General features: G+C 50.0%; 7 protein-coding genes across 7 annotated transcripts; 2 read left to right on the top strand and 5 right to left on the bottom strand.

Annotated features, from left to right (window-relative positions):
- Positions 1-216: 216 nt before the first annotated feature.
- CI109_106726 (uncharacterized protein) lies at positions 217-2,538 on the bottom strand (the record flags this gene model as incomplete). The annotated part of the gene is made up of 10 exons (XM_032002209.1): positions 217-751; positions 811-907; positions 967-1,132; positions 1,202-1,341; positions 1,415-1,576; positions 1,642-1,721; positions 1,794-1,906; positions 1,979-2,118; positions 2,181-2,226; positions 2,299-2,538. The coding sequence occupies 10 exons, from the start codon at positions 2,536-2,538 to the stop codon at positions 217-219; spliced, it is 1,719 nt and encodes a 572-aa protein (XP_031863766.1).
- A 602-nt stretch (positions 2,539-3,140) lies between these two features.
- Positions 3,141-5,730, top strand: CI109_106725 (uncharacterized protein; the record flags this gene model as incomplete). Its single annotated transcript, XM_032002210.1, has 10 exons — positions 3,141-3,215; positions 3,289-3,385; positions 3,445-3,472; positions 3,532-3,770; positions 3,835-3,977; positions 4,041-4,149; positions 4,214-4,539; positions 4,599-5,187; positions 5,257-5,389; positions 5,472-5,730. The coding sequence occupies 10 exons, from the start codon at positions 3,141-3,143 to the stop codon at positions 5,728-5,730; spliced, it is 1,998 nt and encodes a 665-aa protein (XP_031863767.1).
- Positions 5,731-5,911: 181 nt separating this feature from the next.
- On the bottom strand, positions 5,912-6,856 carry CI109_106724 (uncharacterized protein; the record flags this gene model as incomplete). Its single annotated transcript, XM_032002211.1, has 5 exons — positions 5,912-6,053; positions 6,159-6,233; positions 6,302-6,378; positions 6,479-6,657; positions 6,808-6,856. 5 exons carry the CDS (start codon positions 6,854-6,856, stop codon positions 5,912-5,914), a joined length of 522 nt encoding a protein of 173 aa, XP_031863768.1.
- A 943-nt stretch (positions 6,857-7,799) lies between these two features.
- On the bottom strand, positions 7,800-9,856 carry CI109_106723 (uncharacterized protein; the record flags this gene model as incomplete). The annotated part of the gene is made up of 2 exons (XM_032002212.1): positions 7,800-9,712; positions 9,772-9,856. 2 exons carry the CDS (start codon positions 9,854-9,856, stop codon positions 7,800-7,802), a joined length of 1,998 nt encoding a protein of 665 aa, XP_031863769.1.
- A 2,524-nt stretch (positions 9,857-12,380) lies between these two features.
- Positions 12,381-14,080, top strand: CI109_106722 (transaldolase; the record flags this gene model as incomplete). Its single annotated transcript, XM_032002213.1, has 10 exons — positions 12,381-12,409; positions 12,552-12,641; positions 12,702-12,776; positions 12,919-13,043; positions 13,111-13,190; positions 13,248-13,306; positions 13,368-13,455; positions 13,515-13,603; positions 13,676-13,810; positions 13,876-14,080. 10 exons carry the CDS (start codon positions 12,381-12,383, stop codon positions 14,078-14,080), a joined length of 975 nt encoding a protein of 324 aa, XP_031863770.1.
- Positions 14,081-14,358: 278 nt separating this feature from the next.
- On the bottom strand, positions 14,359-18,201 carry CI109_106721 (uncharacterized protein; the record flags this gene model as incomplete). The annotated part of the gene is made up of 12 exons (XM_032002214.2): positions 14,359-15,377; positions 15,494-15,695; positions 15,763-16,116; positions 16,187-16,231; positions 16,284-16,397; positions 16,480-16,740; positions 16,832-16,911; positions 16,977-17,148; positions 17,231-17,304; positions 17,368-17,896; positions 18,043-18,090; positions 18,157-18,201. The coding sequence occupies 12 exons, from the start codon at positions 18,199-18,201 to the stop codon at positions 14,359-14,361; spliced, it is 2,943 nt and encodes a 980-aa protein (XP_031863771.2).
- A 675-nt stretch (positions 18,202-18,876) lies between these two features.
- Positions 18,877-19,794, bottom strand: CI109_106720 (uncharacterized protein; the record flags this gene model as incomplete). The annotated part of the gene is made up of 4 exons (XM_032002215.1): positions 18,877-19,068; positions 19,133-19,295; positions 19,367-19,679; positions 19,749-19,794. 4 exons carry the CDS (start codon positions 19,792-19,794, stop codon positions 18,877-18,879), a joined length of 714 nt encoding a protein of 237 aa, XP_031863772.1.
- Between the last annotated feature and the right edge of the window lie 1,087 nt (positions 19,795-20,881).

The following is a 20,881-nucleotide window of genomic DNA, read 5'->3' as shown; positions in this document are numbered from 1 at the left end:
GACTGCACCAGACCTTTCGGCCTGCAGTGGATGAATGGCACGAAGCGAAGGAGCGGATCCTACTTGACCTTGTCAACAGGAGATGAGCTCCTTTGTACGAGAGTACTAGGGGGGTACGACTTTTGCTCAGAGGTGACATTACGATAAATCCATTCCATTCAACGACTAAACAGATAACTTTTTATACTAGCTAGCTACGATAATTCTGACCGATATTCAAACAACATGTACCCTGGTGACCCCATCCACATGCTTCTCATCATAATCCTCCACTCTCGATGTCGATTGCTCGACACCGTGCATATGGAACCTCGTATCCTTTTCTCCATCCGGTAAAGTCCATTCGTCATCTGACATTTCCCCAAACGGTCTCTTACAATCTTCCTGACCTGGTACTTTGAACACCAGACACAGGACGTAGTACGCTACACCACCACAGAGGAAAGATAATTCCCATCCTAGATCGTACAGTCGTGTGGCAGTGACGGATACTGAGACGGTACCGAATGATCCGATGAATCCCGGTAAAGGGAGGAGGAAACCGATAACGAATGCTGCGATACTTCGCCAATTGACACCCCATACAAAGTAGTATTTCGATCTCGTCGATTCGTCGTACATCGCTGGGATGTCAAGATTACCCCGTCGGATAAGGAAGTAGTCGACCAACATGATCGACACGACTGAACCCTGGAAGATGGAATAGCCGCCGAGAAAGTTGAGGAATGTAGGTGCGGATGTTAAGATGTGCCTGAGGGACCAGATCAGCTCATTCCGTTGGTATTCCACAGCGGAACAAGACCAACATACCACGGAGTGATAGCGAACGCAATGATCAAGCAAAGGAATTGGCCACGGACGATGTTGATATACTTGGGTAACATGCACGTCACGTCGGCCGCGAAAGCTGAAACTCTGGTCAGGACAGGCCACATGGAGATACTCCTGTGCTATGATCGTACTCACGAGTAATGTTACAAGCGATGGATGTACCCAATGTCGCGAAAGCGAATACCATAGCAGCGAAGAACACTCCAGCTCGACTCTTTGAAGAGTATGTTTGGTCGAGGATACCATTGAGTAAATCGTAAGGATTCCAATAAGCCTTGCCCCACATGTTCTGTACGGCAGACTGCGAAAGCGAGCAAGCATTGATATATCAGCACAAGCCAAGAATGAGGTCGGACGAGAGAGATCTCACAGTAGTGATCACCCCAAAGGCGGCACAGAGGATGCTGACTGGGAGGCCGATGAGTTGTCCCCAAACTTGATCTCTTGGTTTTCGGCTGTATCGCGCAAGATCGGGTACCGTCACGATGAGAGCAGAGTTCGATCCCATGACTAGTATGGTCAATACCAAGAAAGTCAGCATGGCCAATTTTACCTCTTGTGTGATGGATATGGATAGACTTACCTGAGTTAAACTGGGCAATGACGCTGAAAGCAAATACGATTGTGGACGACTTGTCGGCGACACTTTCGATAGCACCAGAGGACACGCCACCGTTCGCTTTCGTCGCCCAAATGACGATACCTAATCCCGCAATAGGCATAACGAAAGATTTGACCGCGAACACTACGACCAGACAGCTTCAGCCTGAGAAACATTGTACGGCAGTAGATTAGGGAGGGGGGACTTACAATGTCGGATCTTGGTGGTGTGGATCAACATGAATGGCATAGTGACGATGAACGCGACCAAAAAGCCAATGAACACTTGTCTTCAGAGCGGTGGCGGAAGTCAGTAAGGCGTAAGGTGTTGCGCTGGAAATGAGCGGTAGATAGGGACATACAATGTGATACCTTGCGATTCTGGAATAGTATTCTTCATAGTCTCCCAAGAAGGGAAGATACACCTCAACATGATCGAGATGAATTGGCCTTCGAAATACAGTTGTACTCCGCCCTAAACACACACAGACACAGCTTGGTCAGCCGCCATGCAGACTGTGCCACATCCCAATGAGAGTTCACATACCCAGATGATACCGAGAATCGCTCTGATAGCTACGAAAAAGTAATGACCGTACATTCCGAATGTTGCACGGGCCAATACGGGATATCCGATGTGATATCGTGCAGCGGCGAAACCATTCATGACGATTATGACGGCGGACACTATACACCATTTCGCGGTGTCAGGAATGTATGCGTGTACTCAAGTAAACGGTATGACTCACGTATGTTGGCAAAGAGGACGACGAGAAGGGCTTCGCCGACCGATAGCTATGGTGGCAAATCCTGTCATCAGTCCCTTCACTTGTCCGATTCAAGGTGATGAGAAAAGAGAGAACTTACGCCTAGCGCGACCAGACTCGATCCTACTGACCAAGTACTAACGTTCCAAGATTCGGACCACCAATAAGCCAAATATGACCATGCTGTCCAAGTCCATCTTTCAGGTGGAGAAGGGACCAGATCCTCGTTGATATATTTCGATTTGGCACTCTCGAGTGTTATCGCTCGATTAAAGTTACCGGGTGAAGAGAAAGCGTATCGAACTTTCTCTCGGAAGGTGAGTCCTGGTGGAGGTGCCATGATGTCTTACAACAAAACAAAGCGGAGGAACGTAAGGAGAAAGATTCGGGGGAAGGAATGGCAAAAATGGAGTAAGATCAACAAGACATCACACTATATATGATCTTCTGATAATACTTGTGTGTCACGGCACATCGGAAGGTATACGACCACCGAGCCCGAGGTACCAGATCAGTATCGTGGTGGTCAGTAACGCATCGCACGCAAGGCCAGCAAGAGGGAAGGAAGAGGAAGAGGAAGAGGAGGAGAGATAAGAGTGACATGACGAGTCAGATAGGCTGGACAGCGCGGGAGCCAAGCGCCGGACGACCCGGAGGGTAGAAACGGGCAGTTGAAAAACGGGCAGTTCAGGCAGTTGATTTGCCCGATTGTTGAGTGGGGAAGGGGATGATTCCGACCGGCTAATGGACGATAAGGCCGGAGAGGGGAGATGGGTGCATGGTTGCACACACTTGGTTGATTGCATCAATACGCAGCGAGACTCTCTCATACACGAACACTTGAAGGAGACATCTCACCGTTTCAAGCTGCCTACAACAACTTGTTCTTTTCCTCCACTATCTTCGATTCTAGCCATTCACCCATCACCCATCACCATCACCATGCCAACCGCTGTCAAGACCCCTCGCAATCCTTTGCACTCGTCCATTCTCCCTCGTCTGGACAAGCAATATGCAGTGAGTGGGAGTGGAGGTCGAGTCTATCCCTCGTCCCTTCATGCGCTGACATTTTGCCACTGTCATCCAAAAGGCATTCTACAACAAGCATATGGCGGATGCGCCTATGATCCAAGAGCTCGAATGGGACCCCTCGATCAGATCAAGTCCTGCTGTTCCAGGAGGTGCCGGTGAGTGTTGATACACTTGTACACGTACAAAGTGATGGATCGCTGATAGGCGACTTTAGCTTTGTTGCCCGTTGCAAAGACAGAAGAGTGAGCGTCTGGAAACACTGTGTAAGTTCGAATGTCAGCTAAGCTCAAAAACGGCGCAGTATCGAGCTAGATGGCTTCTCTATCCGAGTCTTTCACCCGCTGCTCGCTACGCCAGCGGAGGGCAAATTACCCATATTTGTATGGTATCATGGCGGTGGTATGGTCCTTGGTAGGATCGGCGCCGAAAACGCATTCTGCACAAGAGTGGCCAATTCCGCTCAATGTGTTGTCGTCACTGTAGATTACAGACTGGCACCAGAGTTCAAATTCCCGGTGGGCAGTGAAGATGCTTGGACGGGTAAGTTTGGTTCATCTCTTCCATGGGTTTATGGTTGAACGCTGATGTAGGAGACTACTTTTAGCATTCGAATGGATTTACAAGAATGGAGAGGAGAGATTAGGTGTCGATGTGACAAGATTTGGGATTGGCGGTTCTAGTTCTGGAGCCAATCTCGCCATCATGGTGTCTCAACGTGCTGGACTCAGGAGCATCCCTATCGAATTTGTGAGCATGATCGATGGTATCCCGTACGTTACAGTCTCCCATCTGACGCAATTCACGTTATAGATGGTGCTGGGCGTACCTGTCTGCGATAACACCGCCACAGGAGAGACATACAAGTCGTGGTCTGTCAATCGACAATGTCCCGGTCTTCCCGACGCCAAAATGCTTTGGTGTAAGTTGACACCTTTATCGTAATACGAGATAGCACTGACAGACAAAGTGATATTGCTCGATAGACCGAGACCAATATTTACCTGACGAAAAAGACCGTTCTGACCCTCTCGCATCACCGCTATTCGCTTCCGTTGAAGCGTTCGACAAGAGCGTCAACAAAGTCTTCATTGCTTTGGCAGAGCTCGACTTGCTCCGAAGTGAAGGTGAAGCGTACGCCGAGAAACTCCGCTCGTACGGGAAAGACCTCGACGTGAGGATCTATCCTGGTGTACCTCATGCGGTTCAAGCGATGGATGGGGTGTTGGACATGGCAAGGACGTGGATAAAGGATATGTGTACCTATGTGGCAGTACAATTCGGTAGACATCCAGCCGATGTCGCCATGGAGGTGAGTGCGGACGTTCGTTTATGTGGGAGGTGAGGCTGACCCGCTCTCGTTTCGTGAAGGACTTGTACCCTGGACCTGAAGGAGTGGAAGTCGGCGTTGAGCAGATCGAAGGTGGTGGACCATGGTACAAGCTCGATTCACCCATGGTCTTAGGCGAAGCACCCGTTTACCGCGCATCCGATTCGACCCTCCATTACGTCGATTGTCTCCAAGAACCTGCCGAACTTCACATTCTCACACTCGATCCTACCTCGGGCGATGCGGTTGGCAAACCGATCGTGCACCAGCTTGCAGACTCGGTGACCGTAGCATGTTTCCGAGAGGACAAGCCCGGTTATATCTGTGCATATTTCCAGGGTGTAGCATTTATGGATGAGAGCGGTAACTTGGAGATACTGAAAGAGATCATCCCTACGGAAGATAGAGGGATAAGACGTTTCAATGACGGTGGTGTAGATTGTCAGGGGAGATTCTGGTTAGCAGAAATCGATAGGAAGGCACTTGCTTTCGGTATGGGAAGATTACCAAAGGATTACGGAGAACCGCTGGGGAGATTGTGGCGATATGATCCGGATGGATCGTTGCATCTTATGGAGAAAGGGTTGGTTTGCGGTAATGGTCTCGCCTGGAGTCCCAATAACGAGATCAGTAAGTGGCCTTTTGTGTCTGTACTTCTCAATAACCGTTGGGAGCGATTATATTAATGCTTGTCTTTAGTGTACCTAAATGATTCTGCCGCTGGTCTGATCTGGGCATACGACTTCGACATCCCCACAGGTAACATATCCAATAAGACGTTGTTTGTCGATCGCCGAAATCTTGGTGGAGAACCTGACGGTATGGTTTGCGAGTGAGTGCCCCCCTCCCCCTCAGACATTGCCTCGGCGTCATAGGAGTTGATGAATTACTAACGCGCGATCTCCCGGCCCCAGCATCGAAGGTAATTTATGGATCGCAATGTGGGCCAGTTCACGAGTGATGTGTTATTCTCCAACCGGTGAACATCTCCGTGATATCGTATTCACCGCTCGTAATATGGCTTGTACAGCTTGGGGTGGACCGAACTACGATACGCTTTACATCGCCAGTGCGAGGGACAAGACTGGACGTAATAAGGATGATGATGGGGGTCATCTGTTCAAGTACCACGTCGGTGTCAAGGGATTACCAAAGTATGCCTTCAGAGGGTGATGAGACGGAATAAGTAGATCGCGAAGCCCAACCATTGAATGTGAGATGTAATCTTGTTTGAACAAAGCGAACCACGTTTGTGTGTGTGTGGGAGAGAGGTGATTCCTGATCCTATGTGTATTACATACTGGACGATTAAAGAAAAGAAACGAAACGAGCATGATCAACCAAACCCCGAATCCTAGCAGCAATTACCAGAAACCGAGTGCTCAAATGGCGCAGAGGTGGAACAGGTATCTCGACCGAAGACGATATAACCGATCGTCTGACCGAGGAATATGGCAAAGAGGATATACCCGTTATAGTACATCCCAAGGAGCATGCTAGAGCAGGTGTCGGTTGTCAGTTTCAGGTCAGATTGGCGAGTATTGAGCGAGCAGGAAGTAGGAGGCTGATAGAGTGCTGGTCCGGGGCGGACTGAAACTTACACCAGAAAGGCGGCAGTGAATTGGGAACCGTAGACCATACCTCGAAGGATCTGTTGAAGCCAAGACGGGGTGAAGCTGTGATTTGAGGTCTGTTCAGCACCTATCATTGTCTACTTTACAGATCATATTGTGGAAAAACTAACACCTGAGCGTAGGAGGCAATCTGAACCGTAGAATCCTTGTTGACCACTGGCAAAGAACCTTGAGCAGAAAGGTTGATCTATACGTGACAACAACGCAGATCACCAATACGGCAATCAGCACTCCTCCTTTTCAATGCAGGTACCAAAAGAGAGGGTGGAGGGCGGCACGATACATACCTTGCTTGCAAGTATCAACCTCCTATCGTATTCCCTCCCGATCCTCCTCACGAGCTCTATCGCAATAGTAAGGCAGAATACACCGATCACACTTCCCGCAAACATCCCTTTGGATCTGACGTGCCATGTGGAAGAGAGGAAACAGGTGTCGACGGTATTCCAGTTCCACAACATTGAGACTGGTTGAAGATGAACCAAGTTATGGTCAGCATCCGCCCTCCGGCTTTCAGGCCATCAACTGGACGAGTAAGATGCAAAGGTACAGTATTACTTTCACAGGATACTGGATCATAGCCAAGTGGCAGTGAATTCTAAATGTTTTGACTCACTCTTACATGCGTGCGAAGGCGCACTGGAAGCGGAACCACCCATGTCCATCTTGAGAGCTTTTGTGATGTGTCTACCAGCGGTACAGTGTTGAAAGCGCGCGAGAAATTGTGATGCTACCGTACTCGAGTACGATATCGTATTGAGAAGGGTGGGAATCACGAACGACCTCATCAGACGACCATAACTTATATCATACGATACATAACGTTCGTAGCATATGCTTACATAAAACTGCCCTTTATTCCACGAGCTGAGCATACACATCCCAGAGAGATTGAACCTGATTGGACCCAGATTGTACCGCATAGGATCTAAAAAGGTCTCGAGAGCCATTTATGGTCGCGATCAAATACAAATAAATGCCAATCAGATAAAGGTCTCAAAGTGGCATTGAGTCCTTTTTCGGAACCACCGTCTCAGTATTCCTACCGCATGTGCTTGGCATCTTAATTCAGATCTACCAATTCACCCATGGCGGCTGGGAAGCTTCGCCGAGTATCATCCAGTGGACAACCTTCCTGAAGGTCTGATCAAAAGTGAGAGCGAGAGATACACTCGGTATCAGACTTCCTGTCTACAGTACCGATACAAGAAGCGTCTCGCTCGCTCGCCCACGTCTTGCCGCTCACTATGACACTGGCAACTGCTGTCATGATGACATCCCGATCATCATGACTTGATTACACGCGGCACACCGTCTGCATCGCGTCTGCGCAAAATGAGTCGCAAGTAATCCATAATCACAGGAAAATATAACTTGATTCACATATATTCAGACTAGACGAGTAGAGACGAGACGAGACGAGAACGAGTCATCCCAAAAAAAAGAGCGAGCAGTTTATAAAGATGGGTATCGAACCACAAAGTACTGTACGGGTACATATTGGATATGTACAAATTGTCCTGGTTGTTGAGAAGAGAAGAATAGAAAAAAAAAATACAGATGTTGACCGAATCACACACTTCCTTACATAAGCTTGCTTAGCTGCGCTTATTGAGCCTCGCCAACTTGCTCCTCCTCTACTTCTTGGCTGTATCGACTGCCATCGCTCATACCGCTTTGTCGAGTAGCAGAAGCGCCGGGAACGTTGAGACCGTTAGGCGGTCGTTCACCGGTGGGAGAGGTGACGCCTCGAGGACCGGGGGGAGGGAGAGCATCGATGACTGCTGAGCTGACGGTTCCTCGGTTGAGGTGGACATATGATCGCATGTCTCCAGGTGCGGGAGCAGCAGGAGGAGGCATGGCGGCAGCATCATCGTTGGCCTTCTTTCCGAGACTGGTGAGCAATCTCATGCCAGAGTTTTGTCGAGTGGCAGTGGGTTTAGGTGGAGCGAGGTTTTGGGCAAGAGGAGCGGCGCTGAAAGTGGGAGTGGAAGGGGTGGGAGAAGGGGAGACCTTGCCTCGGGCGGCGTAAACAGCGAGCATCTGATCGGGACCGTAAGCAACGGTGCTAGCGCCGGCGACGGGGGAAGGAGCAGCGGGAAGGGCGGGGACCTCGTTCTCAACGACTTCGACGGCGTTGGAGTCGTAAGCGGGGTTGGGAGAGTCAGGGTGCATGTTGGAGTGTTGAGAGATCATGGATCGACGCATAAGCATGACGGCTTCCATATCACGGAGCTCATCGACACTGCCTCGAGCACTGGCAGCAGACTTGAAGTCGTCCGCTGACAAAGCGCTAGCGGTAGATTCTCGTCGCTTGTCACCACCACCGAACGACATGAAACTTCTTCGACCCGTTCGTTGACCTTGGCTGAGACGTCTCAGGTCGGCTTCAGCAAAACCGTTAGGACCCTGGACTTGCGAAGGCGAAACGTTGATGTCCTCCTCCTCATCATCGAGAGCGGAACCAGTAGCGTAGGCGGCGGATTTTCGGTTAGGAGTGTTGAGTTCGGAAGCGGATTTAGAAGCACCGGGAAGACGTCCGACAGAAGATTGGACAGCAGGTCGGAGATCGCCAGCAAAAGACAAACGAGATCGTCGATCGGGTCTGGCGGTATCTGCGAAGCTGATTCGGGATTGACGAACGTTTCCATCTGGCATGACGACCGAGCTTCGAAGTTGACTTTGACTGGAGGAGCTGACGTTGTCGGCGGAGTGAGATCGGAGACCGGCACCAGGTCGTTGGAAGTGGACCAAATGTCCAGCACCTGCACCGGCCATGTTGTTCTCGACAGCGTAGACGGAAGAAGTGGGTCGAGCACCGTTACCACCGTAAGAGGACATGCTGGGTCGACCACCGATAGAAGGTCGTCCGAGGATGGAGTGAGGCTTCTCTCCAGGTTGAGCACCCTTCTCCCATTCGAGGTTTGAATGGGTGGAGAGAGCCTGAGACCATCTCTTCCTCTTCTCGTTCTCCCTCGCTCTCCAGAATCTGATCGCCACACCGATGAGGATACCAAGAACCAAGAGAGGGACGACGACGGCCGCAGCGATTCCACCCTTGGAAATGCCAGCCTTGTCACCAGTGTTGGCACTGGAAACAGTCTCGAAGACGGCATCTTTGCTTTGGGTGGCGGCGACAGCAGCGGTGGAAGTTCGAGCTTGACCGTTTACGAGAGTGGTGGAGTACATTGCAGACTCGGGGTAGTTGACCGTGAAGACTGGACCAGGAGGCGAAGACGTGTCCCATGAAGCAGCACCGCTGTCAATGATGCTCATCTGAAGTTGAGCGGTGGTTGTGTCGTTCCACCATTTGGGTTTAAGAGTAACCTGATATCGTCCGTCGCTGAAAGGAATGTTGGTCCAAGTCTTGATGTTACCAGCGGCTTCGTAGAGGTAAAGATCGACGTTGGGGGAGTTGACAGCGCATGACGTGTCCCACTTGAAGGTGAGAGGTTGAGTAGCGTCAACGACGGAGGAAGCATTAGGGTAGAGGTAGAGACCGCCAGCAGCGAGGTTACAAGCTGTCAATGAGAAGGACGTCAGCACGCCATGGGTGTGGAGTATTTGCACCTTCACTCACCTCGCTTCTCCGCGGATCTCTTGACGTTGTTGTGATGAGCAGAAGCCCCTGCGAGGCCAACACGGCCAGCAAACGAGGGGATCATGGTGGAAGTTTCGAAAAGAGTGTGGGTTGATCTGCGTGGGCGAATCGGTTGACAACGATCGTGTCGAGGACAGACAAGTAGGTAGAAAGAGAAGAGGTGGAGCGACGTCAGCGAACAGTCATCTCATCTTTGTCATCGACAACATAGGAGTAGATGAACCCAAGCGATCCTCCGCAAGAAGGAAGAGAAAAATGGTAGAAGTGGCTTGGTGAACAGTACACCAGACTGCTACCTGTTCTCCTCCCATTGAGACATTCCGAGTATGAAACTAAACTCACAAGGGCAACTGGGCGGGCGAATCGAGAATCACTGATTTCTCTCTGTTTAGTCTCGCTTGTGTCGTCGAGTTGATAAGATGTTGGGTTTCCAGAAACCTCTATGTAATCGTTACTGTCGATGTAGTTGCTAGTCAAAGCGTGAAAGAGAGAGCGTGTGGTGTGATAGCTGTTAGTGATTTGTCAAAGGAGGGTGTTGAAGGGAGTGTCGGTGAATGTTTTGATCAATTCTCAAATGGAGTCACCAGGGGATGATAGGATAGGCGTAGGGTGTGGTCGAGATGAATGCGATGATGTGTCGACGAGAGAGAGAAAGACAAGTCGAGGAGAATGTCGATGTAGTTGGGTGATGCGTGTGTGTGCGGAGTAGCAGCGCTTTGTTCTCCTTTTCCCTTGTCTGTCGCACGGTCCTCTTCTACGATTGATTGCTGTGTCAGGTTATATCCCTTTCCGATTCACTCCGTCGGTTGTTATCGTTATTGTTGTTGTTGATGCGTTGGTGGAAGTCGAGTAGAGGTGTGGTGGTGAACAAACGATTGTTGATTATAATGAACGAGTGAATGTCGGTGTACAGATAGATATGATCAGTCAGTAGATGAGTTGATGAAAACTTGATGCACGATGGAGTGAGAGTGAGAGACAGAGTGAGAGTACCAAGAACAACCATCGATGCATGCGGTCTCCCCTTCCCTTCCCTTGCCATGTCCCATCCCATTGACCATTGACCATTTGCGCTGTTGGAGTGAGTGTTTACCTTGTTGTTGCTGTTTTGAGTAAAGGACCCCAAAAATGATTTATTATACACCGTATCGTTGTTTTGAACACATCCCATAAGACATTAATTGTTGTTTACTCCTTGCCCTTTGCCCTTTTTCCCTTTCCCCCTCGCTCCCTCTCCTCGTGTACTTCCTCCCGTCTCATGCCCTTGTTCAGGAAAAAAAAACAATTCACCGTGTGGCAATTGATATATCTTGACAGTCGGATAAGTTTGATGTCATCCCACCCATTTTAGACTGTTTGAAGCCATGTTGTTGACATCCCAACGTGAGAGGGATACATATACATGCACATAAAACAAGCGATGCTGTGTTAGCGGTGTTGTTGCGTATCCTTTATCCCTCCTCGTCATACATTCCCACATTATCATTTATGTATTATAAGTCCATCATCTCTTCGACATTCATACAGTGCATTATAAAATTGCCGCCGAGAATATAACAGCTGGTCCAGATTTCCCGGTGGAACCAGGACAGGAACGTGGCGGCTGAAACGAGGGTGTTCAAGGTGCTAACCCCTCTCTCTCCCCTCATCCCGGACTTCGGCATTATCGGGTAATGGTGACAATCATATTCGGGATGTGGCACTTTTTAATGGAATGTAGAATACAGATGGGTGAAGGTTGTTTTATGCATGCCATACCATCGCAAGGAGGCAAATTGCAATAAAACCACGATTCAAGATCATGACCAAATGCAACAAGAGGAGTATTTAACTTGGGACAATTTCGAAGCAATCCCTGTGATGCATGCTTCTGATTATATATCACGTTTATCTCGTGTATGAACGAGGCTCTTAACTCCACCCAAGCACACAAAACCATTTGAAGATAGATCTGCCCCACCGAAATAAACACGAAGCAATCAAGCAATAGATCCACTCGCTGTGCGGATAGACCGGTCCGATGTAATTTACGTACGGTTCCAGCACGGTGGATCTTGATCTTTTGATCTTCAGCATATTTGTATGTGTTGTACCTTGGCTACGAGTTGAGGTCGAGTATGTCCCAAAGTCTCCAACGTCGTCTGCTAGGACCTCTGTCTGACCGACTCACCGACATACCGCACGGGTATGTACTGTTCGTGTCATCATTCGGATCGACACACGTATGCAGGAAGATGATTGTTACCAATGAGAAAAGTGCCACATTGCTCGGCAAAGACGGACCGTTGTGTTGTGTGGGAAATGCAAATAATGTATCAAATCATTCTTAATTCATTCCGCCCCGCTTGCGGAGTTTAACGCGCAATACCGTCATCCCTTCTCGCCTCGGTAGAGTTGCAGTGACTAATGACGAACAATACCGCGAACCAGTATCCCCACTAGCAGCAGTATCCATCCCATCCCATCCATCCACATTCCAACATCTTCCATTTCTCAACTTTTCTTTGTTTTCGCTTTTCGAACAACAAAATCAACTCAACTCTTGCTCTCTTCTCTAACACCAGATCAAAAGTAACAGAACAATAACAATGCCTTCTTCTCTTGACGCCCTCAAAGCGTACGTTACCATTGATTGTCTTTTCCAACTCCACCTTGGTTGTTCCAATCCATCCTCACACCGGCACGCTGAAAGAAGACACGTTCTGCGCCACCCGTCTGTCATCCGAACAAGAACAGTCTTACTGACTTACTTACTATAGCTCCGGTACCACTGTCGTCTCCGACTCTGGTGACTTCGAGTCCATTGCCGCTTACAAGCCCCAAGACGCTACCACCAACCCTTCATTGATGTGAGTCAAAGCGGATTCGGCTGATAACAACTCAAGCTGATCCATCCTTGTCTTGGACAGTCTCGCCGCTACCAAGCTCGAGAAGTACGCCAAGCTCATCGAGCCCGCTGTCGCTTACGGCAAGGAGAAGGGCGGGTGAGTGACCGTTCTCTGTTTCAATGCCTTGGACTTCCTTTGCTATTACCATTCAACATCAACCGACTATCTCTGCACGCTCCTCGTCGAAACCTTTAGATAGCCGTCTAGAGCCATAGCTGAACTGGTGTCTGCCTTACAGTGACCTCGCCACCCAGTCCGAGAACGCTCTTGATCGACTCCTCGTCGAGTTCGGTAAGGAGATCCTCAAGGTTGTCCCTGGTCGAGTTTCCACCGAGGTTGACGCTTCATTCTCCTTCGACAAACGTGAGTTAATTGGCTAATACGACGGATGAACACCGCACAACTGACATCTACTCTTGCATTATTACAGAGGCCACTATCAACAAGGCCCACCAGATCATTGACCTTTACAAGGAGCAGGGTATTGACAAGAGCCGAATCTTGATCAAGGTAAGTCACTCAGTAATACGAACGCGCAGCAGTGTTTAACCCTCTCTTCCTGTGCAGATCGCTTCCACCTACGAGGGTATCCAGGCCGCCAAGGAGCTCGAGGCTGAGGGTATCCAGTAAGTCGCATCCGCGTCCACGTTATGTCAGAATCACATAAAGCTGACAATGCTTCTTCAGCTGTAACCTCACCCTCCTCTTCGGTTTCGGCCAAGCCGTCGCCTGTGCCGAGGCTGGTGTCACCCTTATCTCCCCCTTCGTCGGTCGAGTGAGTGGCTTCAGCGTGATGTTTCGTGTAACGGCTGAGCTAATCCGTTCTTTACTCAGATCCTCGACTGGTACAAGAAGGCTAACCCCGATGCCGACTACGCTGGTGAGAAGGACCCCGGAGTTGTCTCTGTCCAGAAGATCTTCAAGTGAGCACGAACCGATCAATGCAATGGCATGATACATTGCTGACTAGTGTTCTGCCGCTCTTCCGCTTCCAGCTACTACAAGCAACACGGTTACAAGACCATCGTCATGGGTGCCTCTTTCCGAAACACTGGCGAGATCGCCGCTTTGGCCGGTTGTGACTTCTTGACCATTGCTCCCAAGCTCCTCGAGGAATTGGCCAAGTCCGAGTGAGTGGATTGCGATTCTCCCGGTATACCTTTGCTGTCTCGCTTACATTCGCCTGTTCATATAGCGCTCCTATCCCCAAGAAGCTCGACGCCGCTACTGCCAACAACGAGCCCATCGAGAAGGTCTCTTACCTTGACGACGAGGCCAAGTTCAGATGGGCTCTCTTCGACGACGTCATGGCTTTCGACAAGCTCCACGAGGGTATCCGAGGTTTCGCCAAGGACGGTGCGACCCTCAAGAACTTGCTCAAGGAGAAGCTCTCCCAGTAAGCGTTTGCAGTGGGTGTGTTGTTCAAGGAGTAATATTCAGTGAAACGATGTGATCATGCATTGGTTCGGATAGAGAAGGTGACCCGTACAGTTCAGCTCACGGATCATCTCACAAAGCCACTGACATTGTCTGCTGCCTGTGTCTAACCTTGCGCCGCAGTGTAACTGTAACGAATAACATTGGAGACGTATATTGGCCATGGTCCAGGTGCGCCATACAATCACCAGGAAAGACACAAATAACCGCTGCATGCTCTCAAATAATGCTGATTCCCCATTTACGGCGGAGGTTTCTCCACAACTCTCAAATTCCAAATTTCCCATTCCCCAACCATCAACTTTCCTTCTCTCGTAGGATCTCTATCTTTCTCTCCCTTTCGCCGTCTTCCTCTCTGTTCCGCCTTTCGTGTCGATGATGATGAAATTCCCTCTGCGCCAGTTGAGGGAGCGACTTCTTCTCTTCCTTCAATACTGAATATCTCTACTCTCACATCCTTCTTCTCCGCTCTTACGAATCGGTCCACTACCTCTCCTACGAGATACTCGGTATAAACCATGCCAATCTCGTCCAAGCCGGCTTCGTGCGAGAGATCATCTTCTTCCGCCGAAGGTCTAATGAGTCCTTCTTGTGTCCATCCACTATCATTCTCCAGACTCTCCGTGCGCTCTCCCTCTCCCCCTGTCCCTGTACTAGTAGTAGCGGTGGATGGAGGTAATCCTACGACTAAGATACCTGACGCTCCTACTCTTTTCGCATTGACAAGTTTGTCCAGGAACGTACAACTTCCTCTTGTGAGCAACAAGACATATTCTTCTCCATCTTGGACATCCAATGATGTCCAATCGAACGACGAACAACCATCAGACAAGCCAGCCCCCGCTCCAGAGCTACCACTCTCGCTGTCGACCGCATGTGTTTGAGCTGATTTCGAATTGGTCTCGATCAAGTTGGGAGGAATGACAACTCTCAATCCTTTACCACCAAGCTGCCATCCGCTTCCAGCGCCATCTTCTTGGCCACTATCCGCTTGAGCAGACCTCGCTGCTTTGCCGAAATCTTTGCCGAAAAGAGCAGTCGCTCCTAAGACGTGTAAGAAAGCCTCTCCTTCGTCTTTGACTTCCGCTTGATCCACCAGAGAATGGTGTAATGAGTACGCCGTGAAGCGAAGGATGACTTCGGGTGGGTTGTGCGTCGTCGGTATGTCTGATGGAGGTGAGGAGACAACGGGGAGATGGTCGAGCATGGAAGGGTCGGTAATCAGGACTTGTTGACCTTGACGGACTCGGTGAGGACCGACTGCGTACAGAGGTCAGCACTGGATACAAGGGTGAAGGCTATCCCAAGTCGCTAACACAAGCCCGCACCTCACACCGTGTCCTCGACCGGTAAGAGAGAGTTACACCAACACTCACTACTTGCCACATCATAACCTCTCCCGTCGAAACGCCATCTCACACCCAGCCTTAATCCTTCTACATCATGTATCAACCAGTTCCCCGAGTTTGGATCTTGGTCAACTTTCTGCAGACCAGGAGCGCGATCTTCAGGCGGTAGGTTGGCAGTGACGTCGGAGGGGTCGGTGGTGTTCAAAGGTGAGAGGACGATGTTGAACGCCTGCAGTGGTGATATGACATCAGCATGTCGTGATGGAAGATGCGTTCGCTGATATTACATGACTTACGAATTTGGGTGAAGAAGGGATTGGACAAACTCCGCCATCCCACCACATCCTATTCTTTCCATCTTCTTCCACTTCCAACCCATCTTCCCCCCAACCAAACACGATCCCTCTAGCATACTCATACTCTGCTCTCCCTTCTATCCCGACCACGATCCCGGCATCCCCTGCGACAGAAACAGGAGCCAGAGTAGGGACGTAGATTGGACAAGTTGGATTTTCGCCTTTACGCATTGCTCTTCTGGGAGGAGAAGGAGGTCGCAGGCGATCGGTCGGCATGTAGAGTGGATGACCTTCGGTCGTGAAAACTTTGTTGGAGTTAGGAAACGGTGTGTCCGAAAAGAGGAGGTAGAGGTACTGGGATCAGTGGCAGTCGTGTCAGTCCGAGCTCTGATACACTTCGGGATAATGAGAGGTAAGCACTCACTTTGAGAGTCTCAGAAAGCATGAAGCTCTCCATTCTATCCTCAAGCTACGTCTTCTACATTAGCTCTATGTCACACCTCCCTGACAATTGCGCTCACCTCGCCTGTGATCACATTCTTGATCGTTGCGAAACCACATCGCGTCTTCGTCCGTCTCTTAAGATCGGTCAGGACTCTCTCGCCAACTCGCAGATAGAAGGGATCTCTCGTGGCCTACAGATCACAAATAAACCATGTCAGCTGCTTGCCCTTGTCTGCCGAGCGTGCCTTCGTCAATTGAGTTCGAACTGCTGACCTGATAGAGATAATACGTCGATTCGATGAACTCTGGTCTACCTGGCCATCCTCCCCACTCTATTCTCTTGAACCCTTCACCCCAAGACCAACTTTCTGGTATCGCGCTATACTTTCTCCACAGATTCCAAAAGACGAGGTGTGATTTGATGGCAGATTCGATATCGCCCGCTAAGACTTGCATACCAGGTAAGAAGGCAGAGAGGGAATCGATGGTCGACGGTGCGGAAGGGGTGAGAAAACGAGTCTGGACCGGTCGGTACTGTAGGTATCGTCAGATCAGCTCAGAGTGCAGCCGATGTTGCAAAGCAGAGGCAGGAAGGTGACGAGGAGAACAGTTATGTCGTACTTACGATGAAGCCATCATGCGTCCGTACATGCGTTTGCACAGCAGCATAAGAGTCGTGAAATATGTCATAATACGTGTCGTCGTCTTCAAATGATCGCCGGATAAATTAGCTCGCTCTGACCTGACTTTTGTGATCGACAAGAGCTCACCAAGCATAATACCCGCTTTGATCCCATATTCAAAGAAACTATCCATCCCTGCCCCTACACCGCTGAGACCAGGCATGAGCCAGTGACCATGAGTCACGCCGATGGTATTACCCAGCAGATCATGTTGGGATCGTCTGTTCCACAACGCGAGATATGCTCGCTGAGCTACTTTCTGCGGGACAGTGCCATGGTCAGCTCGAAACTGACCAGTAACCACATCGTGACTCGTCAGACCAAGCGAGTGGTTTACTCACCTCGAAACGATCGTCTCCTGTCAATCTGGAAAGTAGAGCAAACTCCAAGATCAAACTTCCGGCTCCTGCAGTACCTTTTCTTCCTTTATGATCAGCTGCCGCTTGGCACTTCGAGAACAACCGCCACATCAACTCACAAGTCTCTATACTCTCTCCCTTGTCTACACCATGACGGAGGTTGACTCTGGCGTATGGTAATCCCGTCAAGGTCGCGAAAGCAGGTAACATCCTTTTCCCCAAATCATGTGCTAATTCCAACATCCTTCCTCGATACTGCTTCACATCGACCTTCTTCTTCGTTTTATCCGTTGACGATCCCCATTTTATCTTCTTCCAAGACAACCTGTCATCGTGCTCCAAACCCAAGATTGCCGCTTGTCTTTCTTCGTCATCGGGTAAAGCGTCCAAGTACTGATAAGTCGATAACAGAGCCCCCAGAGCTCTGATGGTCATTTCAAACACTTGGACCTTGACATCTTGATCGAAAGATACTCGCGTCGAGATGAGATAGAGAGCATTGGGATATGCTGCCGGGTGGATGAGTGGGAGAGTGGAGAGGGTATCAAGGAGGGTCATGGAGACATTGGCGTGGATATCGTTGATCCCGAAATTGGCAGGGTCGGGGGAACGATGCATAGGTGCACAAGAGAGAGGACGGAGCTCGTCCTGTTTAGATATAAGCAGCGAAGAGGTCGATTAAGGGTTAAGCGATCGGAAGGAGAGGGTTGCGCGAACGAAAGTAGAGTATAGATCAGCAACTGAGTGTCTGACGAGGTAGGGACGAGTCTATGTTGGAGGACTAGATTGCTCACCGCTGGATAGGCATACTTCATATACCCCTCATATCCATGACGGAAGAGCTAGGTGCATCATTGTCAGCTTTACTAATCGCTTGCCGCGTCCAATTGATTATCCAACACACTCACAGCCCTCGTCTCGTCTCTCAATGCCAACCTCTGCGAATCTTTCATCCCCTCGACATTGCAAACCATCCATGATGAGACGACCACCAAACCCCAAGCGAGAAGAAGCATTAGTGTTACAGCTCGTCGGTGAGAGGTTCACCGGCGAGGGGGTATAGAGCTACACGATATCGCTATGCGTGCGCGTTGTGATGCCTTGTCGGTGATTGAATGGAAGAGAAGATGTAAGTTAGAGGAAGCAAGATGAAATCAACCTCCACATCATCATCCGTTAGCATTTCGTCGTTATTGCTTTGCTTGTTTTCATCTTGTAGTTGTCATATATCCACGACAACCTCGTATCGACTTGAGACTGACCAGGAAAGCTGGAGGCACACCATATCACCAATGCTGCATGTCATCAGGCTTCGATCACCATAACGGGTCATCACTTTATCACGCATCAGTACCAGGCGACATCTCGGCCTCCGCTGGGGAGAATCGCCAGGACTATGTCCTCTCATACTGATTGAATTGCGCGGATAGCTGACATTCGCACCAACTTGATTATACCCATAAACGCATTGCATAGAAAGTCCTCGTCCTCCGATTTCATCTACTGAACCCAGCTTTTAAACGACCTGCCGAACAGCTACTACTATAAAGTCATGTTTTAAGGAAGACCCAGCAACCCCTCTTCCTGTCTAGCGCTTTTCAGCTCTATCCAGCTTTGACGACCGCTCCTTAAAGCATCATCATAGCACCTCCAACGACACCGATAACAGCAACGACACCGCCGAGAGCCTTTTGGACGACGGGAGAAGCACCGCTAGCAGCGGAGGCGGATGAGGCAGGGGTCGCAGGGGCGGATGAGGCAGCGGGAGCAGTGCCGGCAGCGGTGGTGCCAGCAGCAGGAGCAGCGGAGGAAGCAGCGGTCTGCATAGGGAACGGACTCGTCAGATCGGATTTCATGACTCATGACACCGACTAAGACACTTACAGGAGCGGCGCTTGATACAGCACTGATAACTCGAGAAGTGACGGAAGTACCACCAGCGGCGATGGTGGTGCCGGAGACGGCGGTGGTGAAGTCTGCGATGGAGCTGAGAAGACCGGCGTCGGAGCCGGTCGCGGAGGCAGAACCAGTAGCAGGGACGGCGTTGCTGCGGGAAAGGAGGGAACGAGTCAAGTCAGCCTCGGAGCTCTTACTGTACCAGGCACAAGAAGCACTCACCTCAAGCTACCGGTGACGGTAGAACCAGCCGAGGCACATGCATCCTTCAATTCATCGATAGCGCTGTCCAACTGAGCCTGGAGAGAGGCGGGAACACCTCCAGCCTCTTGAGCCTCGACACAGTTGAAACAGTCGATGAACCCGCTAAAGTTGCTCTGCTCACAAACAGCGAGACATCCGTTGGTGTTACCGGTCGTACAGGCTTGGTAGATGGGGATGACGACGTTACAGGACGAAGTACAAGCGGCGGGGATGGTAGACGCATCGAGTTGACGAGGGAAAAGGGCCATGTGTCGAGGGGTGATCTGAGCGGCTGTGCGAGGAGGAGTGAAGCTGTCAGTGCTACTCTGAAGATTGGCATGTAGGTCAACTGCTAACTCACTGGCAGCGAGAGCACCGAGAACGGGAACAAGAGCAAGAGCGAGCATTTTGTGAGATTTGTAAGGTTTACTGCGGATCACAACAGATAAAGATTGCGCAGGCGGGTGTCCGTGACGTTGATTATGTCAAATAGTTGGAGGAAGGTCGAGGCGCAGCAAAAGCAATTCAAGTCAGCTCACAATCGCATCAACTTCAGTGTTCCAGCTATCGCTTATTGCTTGACCCATGAACACTCACAGTGGTAAAGTTGATAAAGTCCAATAGAAGAAAAGAGTAGAGAACAGATGTGTGTATGGATAAGATTGGAAAGGGGGGGGAGGTCCACTTCTTAAGAAGCATGAAGCCTATACTTATATCCCTTTCCCCCCTCCCTTTTGCGATTGATGTAACACGGGGGAGGCGTTCGTTGATTGATTGATTGCTTCAACACGACCCTCACGTTAATGCCCTGACACGCTCTCCTCTTCCTTTGTTCCTTTGTTGTTTCGTCGGTGGCTGCATGCTAACCTTACACCCTTCACCACCCCCGATCACAAATCGAAAAAGCTCGGACCGTCCTTGATCCTGTCTGTCTCTCATCACAACTCTCAAAAGGCGCGACGGGAGAGGAACATGTTAAGATGCTTCTGTAATCATTCAATCACGTTCGCACGTAAGAAAGAAGCACGACGCCGAAATGCCCGACACCGAGTGATAATGGCGCCGAGGATACAATCTCTCGCTCGGTGCATCGTGCATGACCCCCTTGCCCTGTTTTGCTTCCATCCCGTGCGCTCTGATCACCTTCAAATATGGTCCGGTCCGAATCATGCAGTGAAGGCAAGAGTGCCAAGAAGCCGAGTGAGACGAGGAACAGAATAACCAACACTACTACTATATTTGACGGTCATATCCGTAGTTTCCGTCTTTACGGCACATGAACCGTACAACCTTACAATCTTACAATCTGATCTAACCGAGAATAGGGAACGTGCTGTATCTGCCAAGCCATTTGGGCTATCTTACTGTCTCACTACTGGATCGTTCATGTCTATTTGTACACTCGAACCCCATGACCATCTCACCTCCCCGTGACAAACGGCAACGCTAAGAGCAAAGAAAGGGGAGGTATTGATAGAATCTGACTCGGACCTG

Source organism: Kwoniella shandongensis, chromosome 13 (genome assembly GCF_008629635.2).
Source record: "Kwoniella shandongensis chromosome 13, complete sequence".
In the NCBI taxonomy this organism is placed as follows: domain Eukaryota; kingdom Fungi; phylum Basidiomycota; class Tremellomycetes; order Tremellales; family Cryptococcaceae; genus Kwoniella; species Kwoniella shandongensis.
The sequence above is the reverse complement of the archived record's forward strand: the minus strand, read 5'-3'. Positions and strand labels throughout refer to the sequence as shown.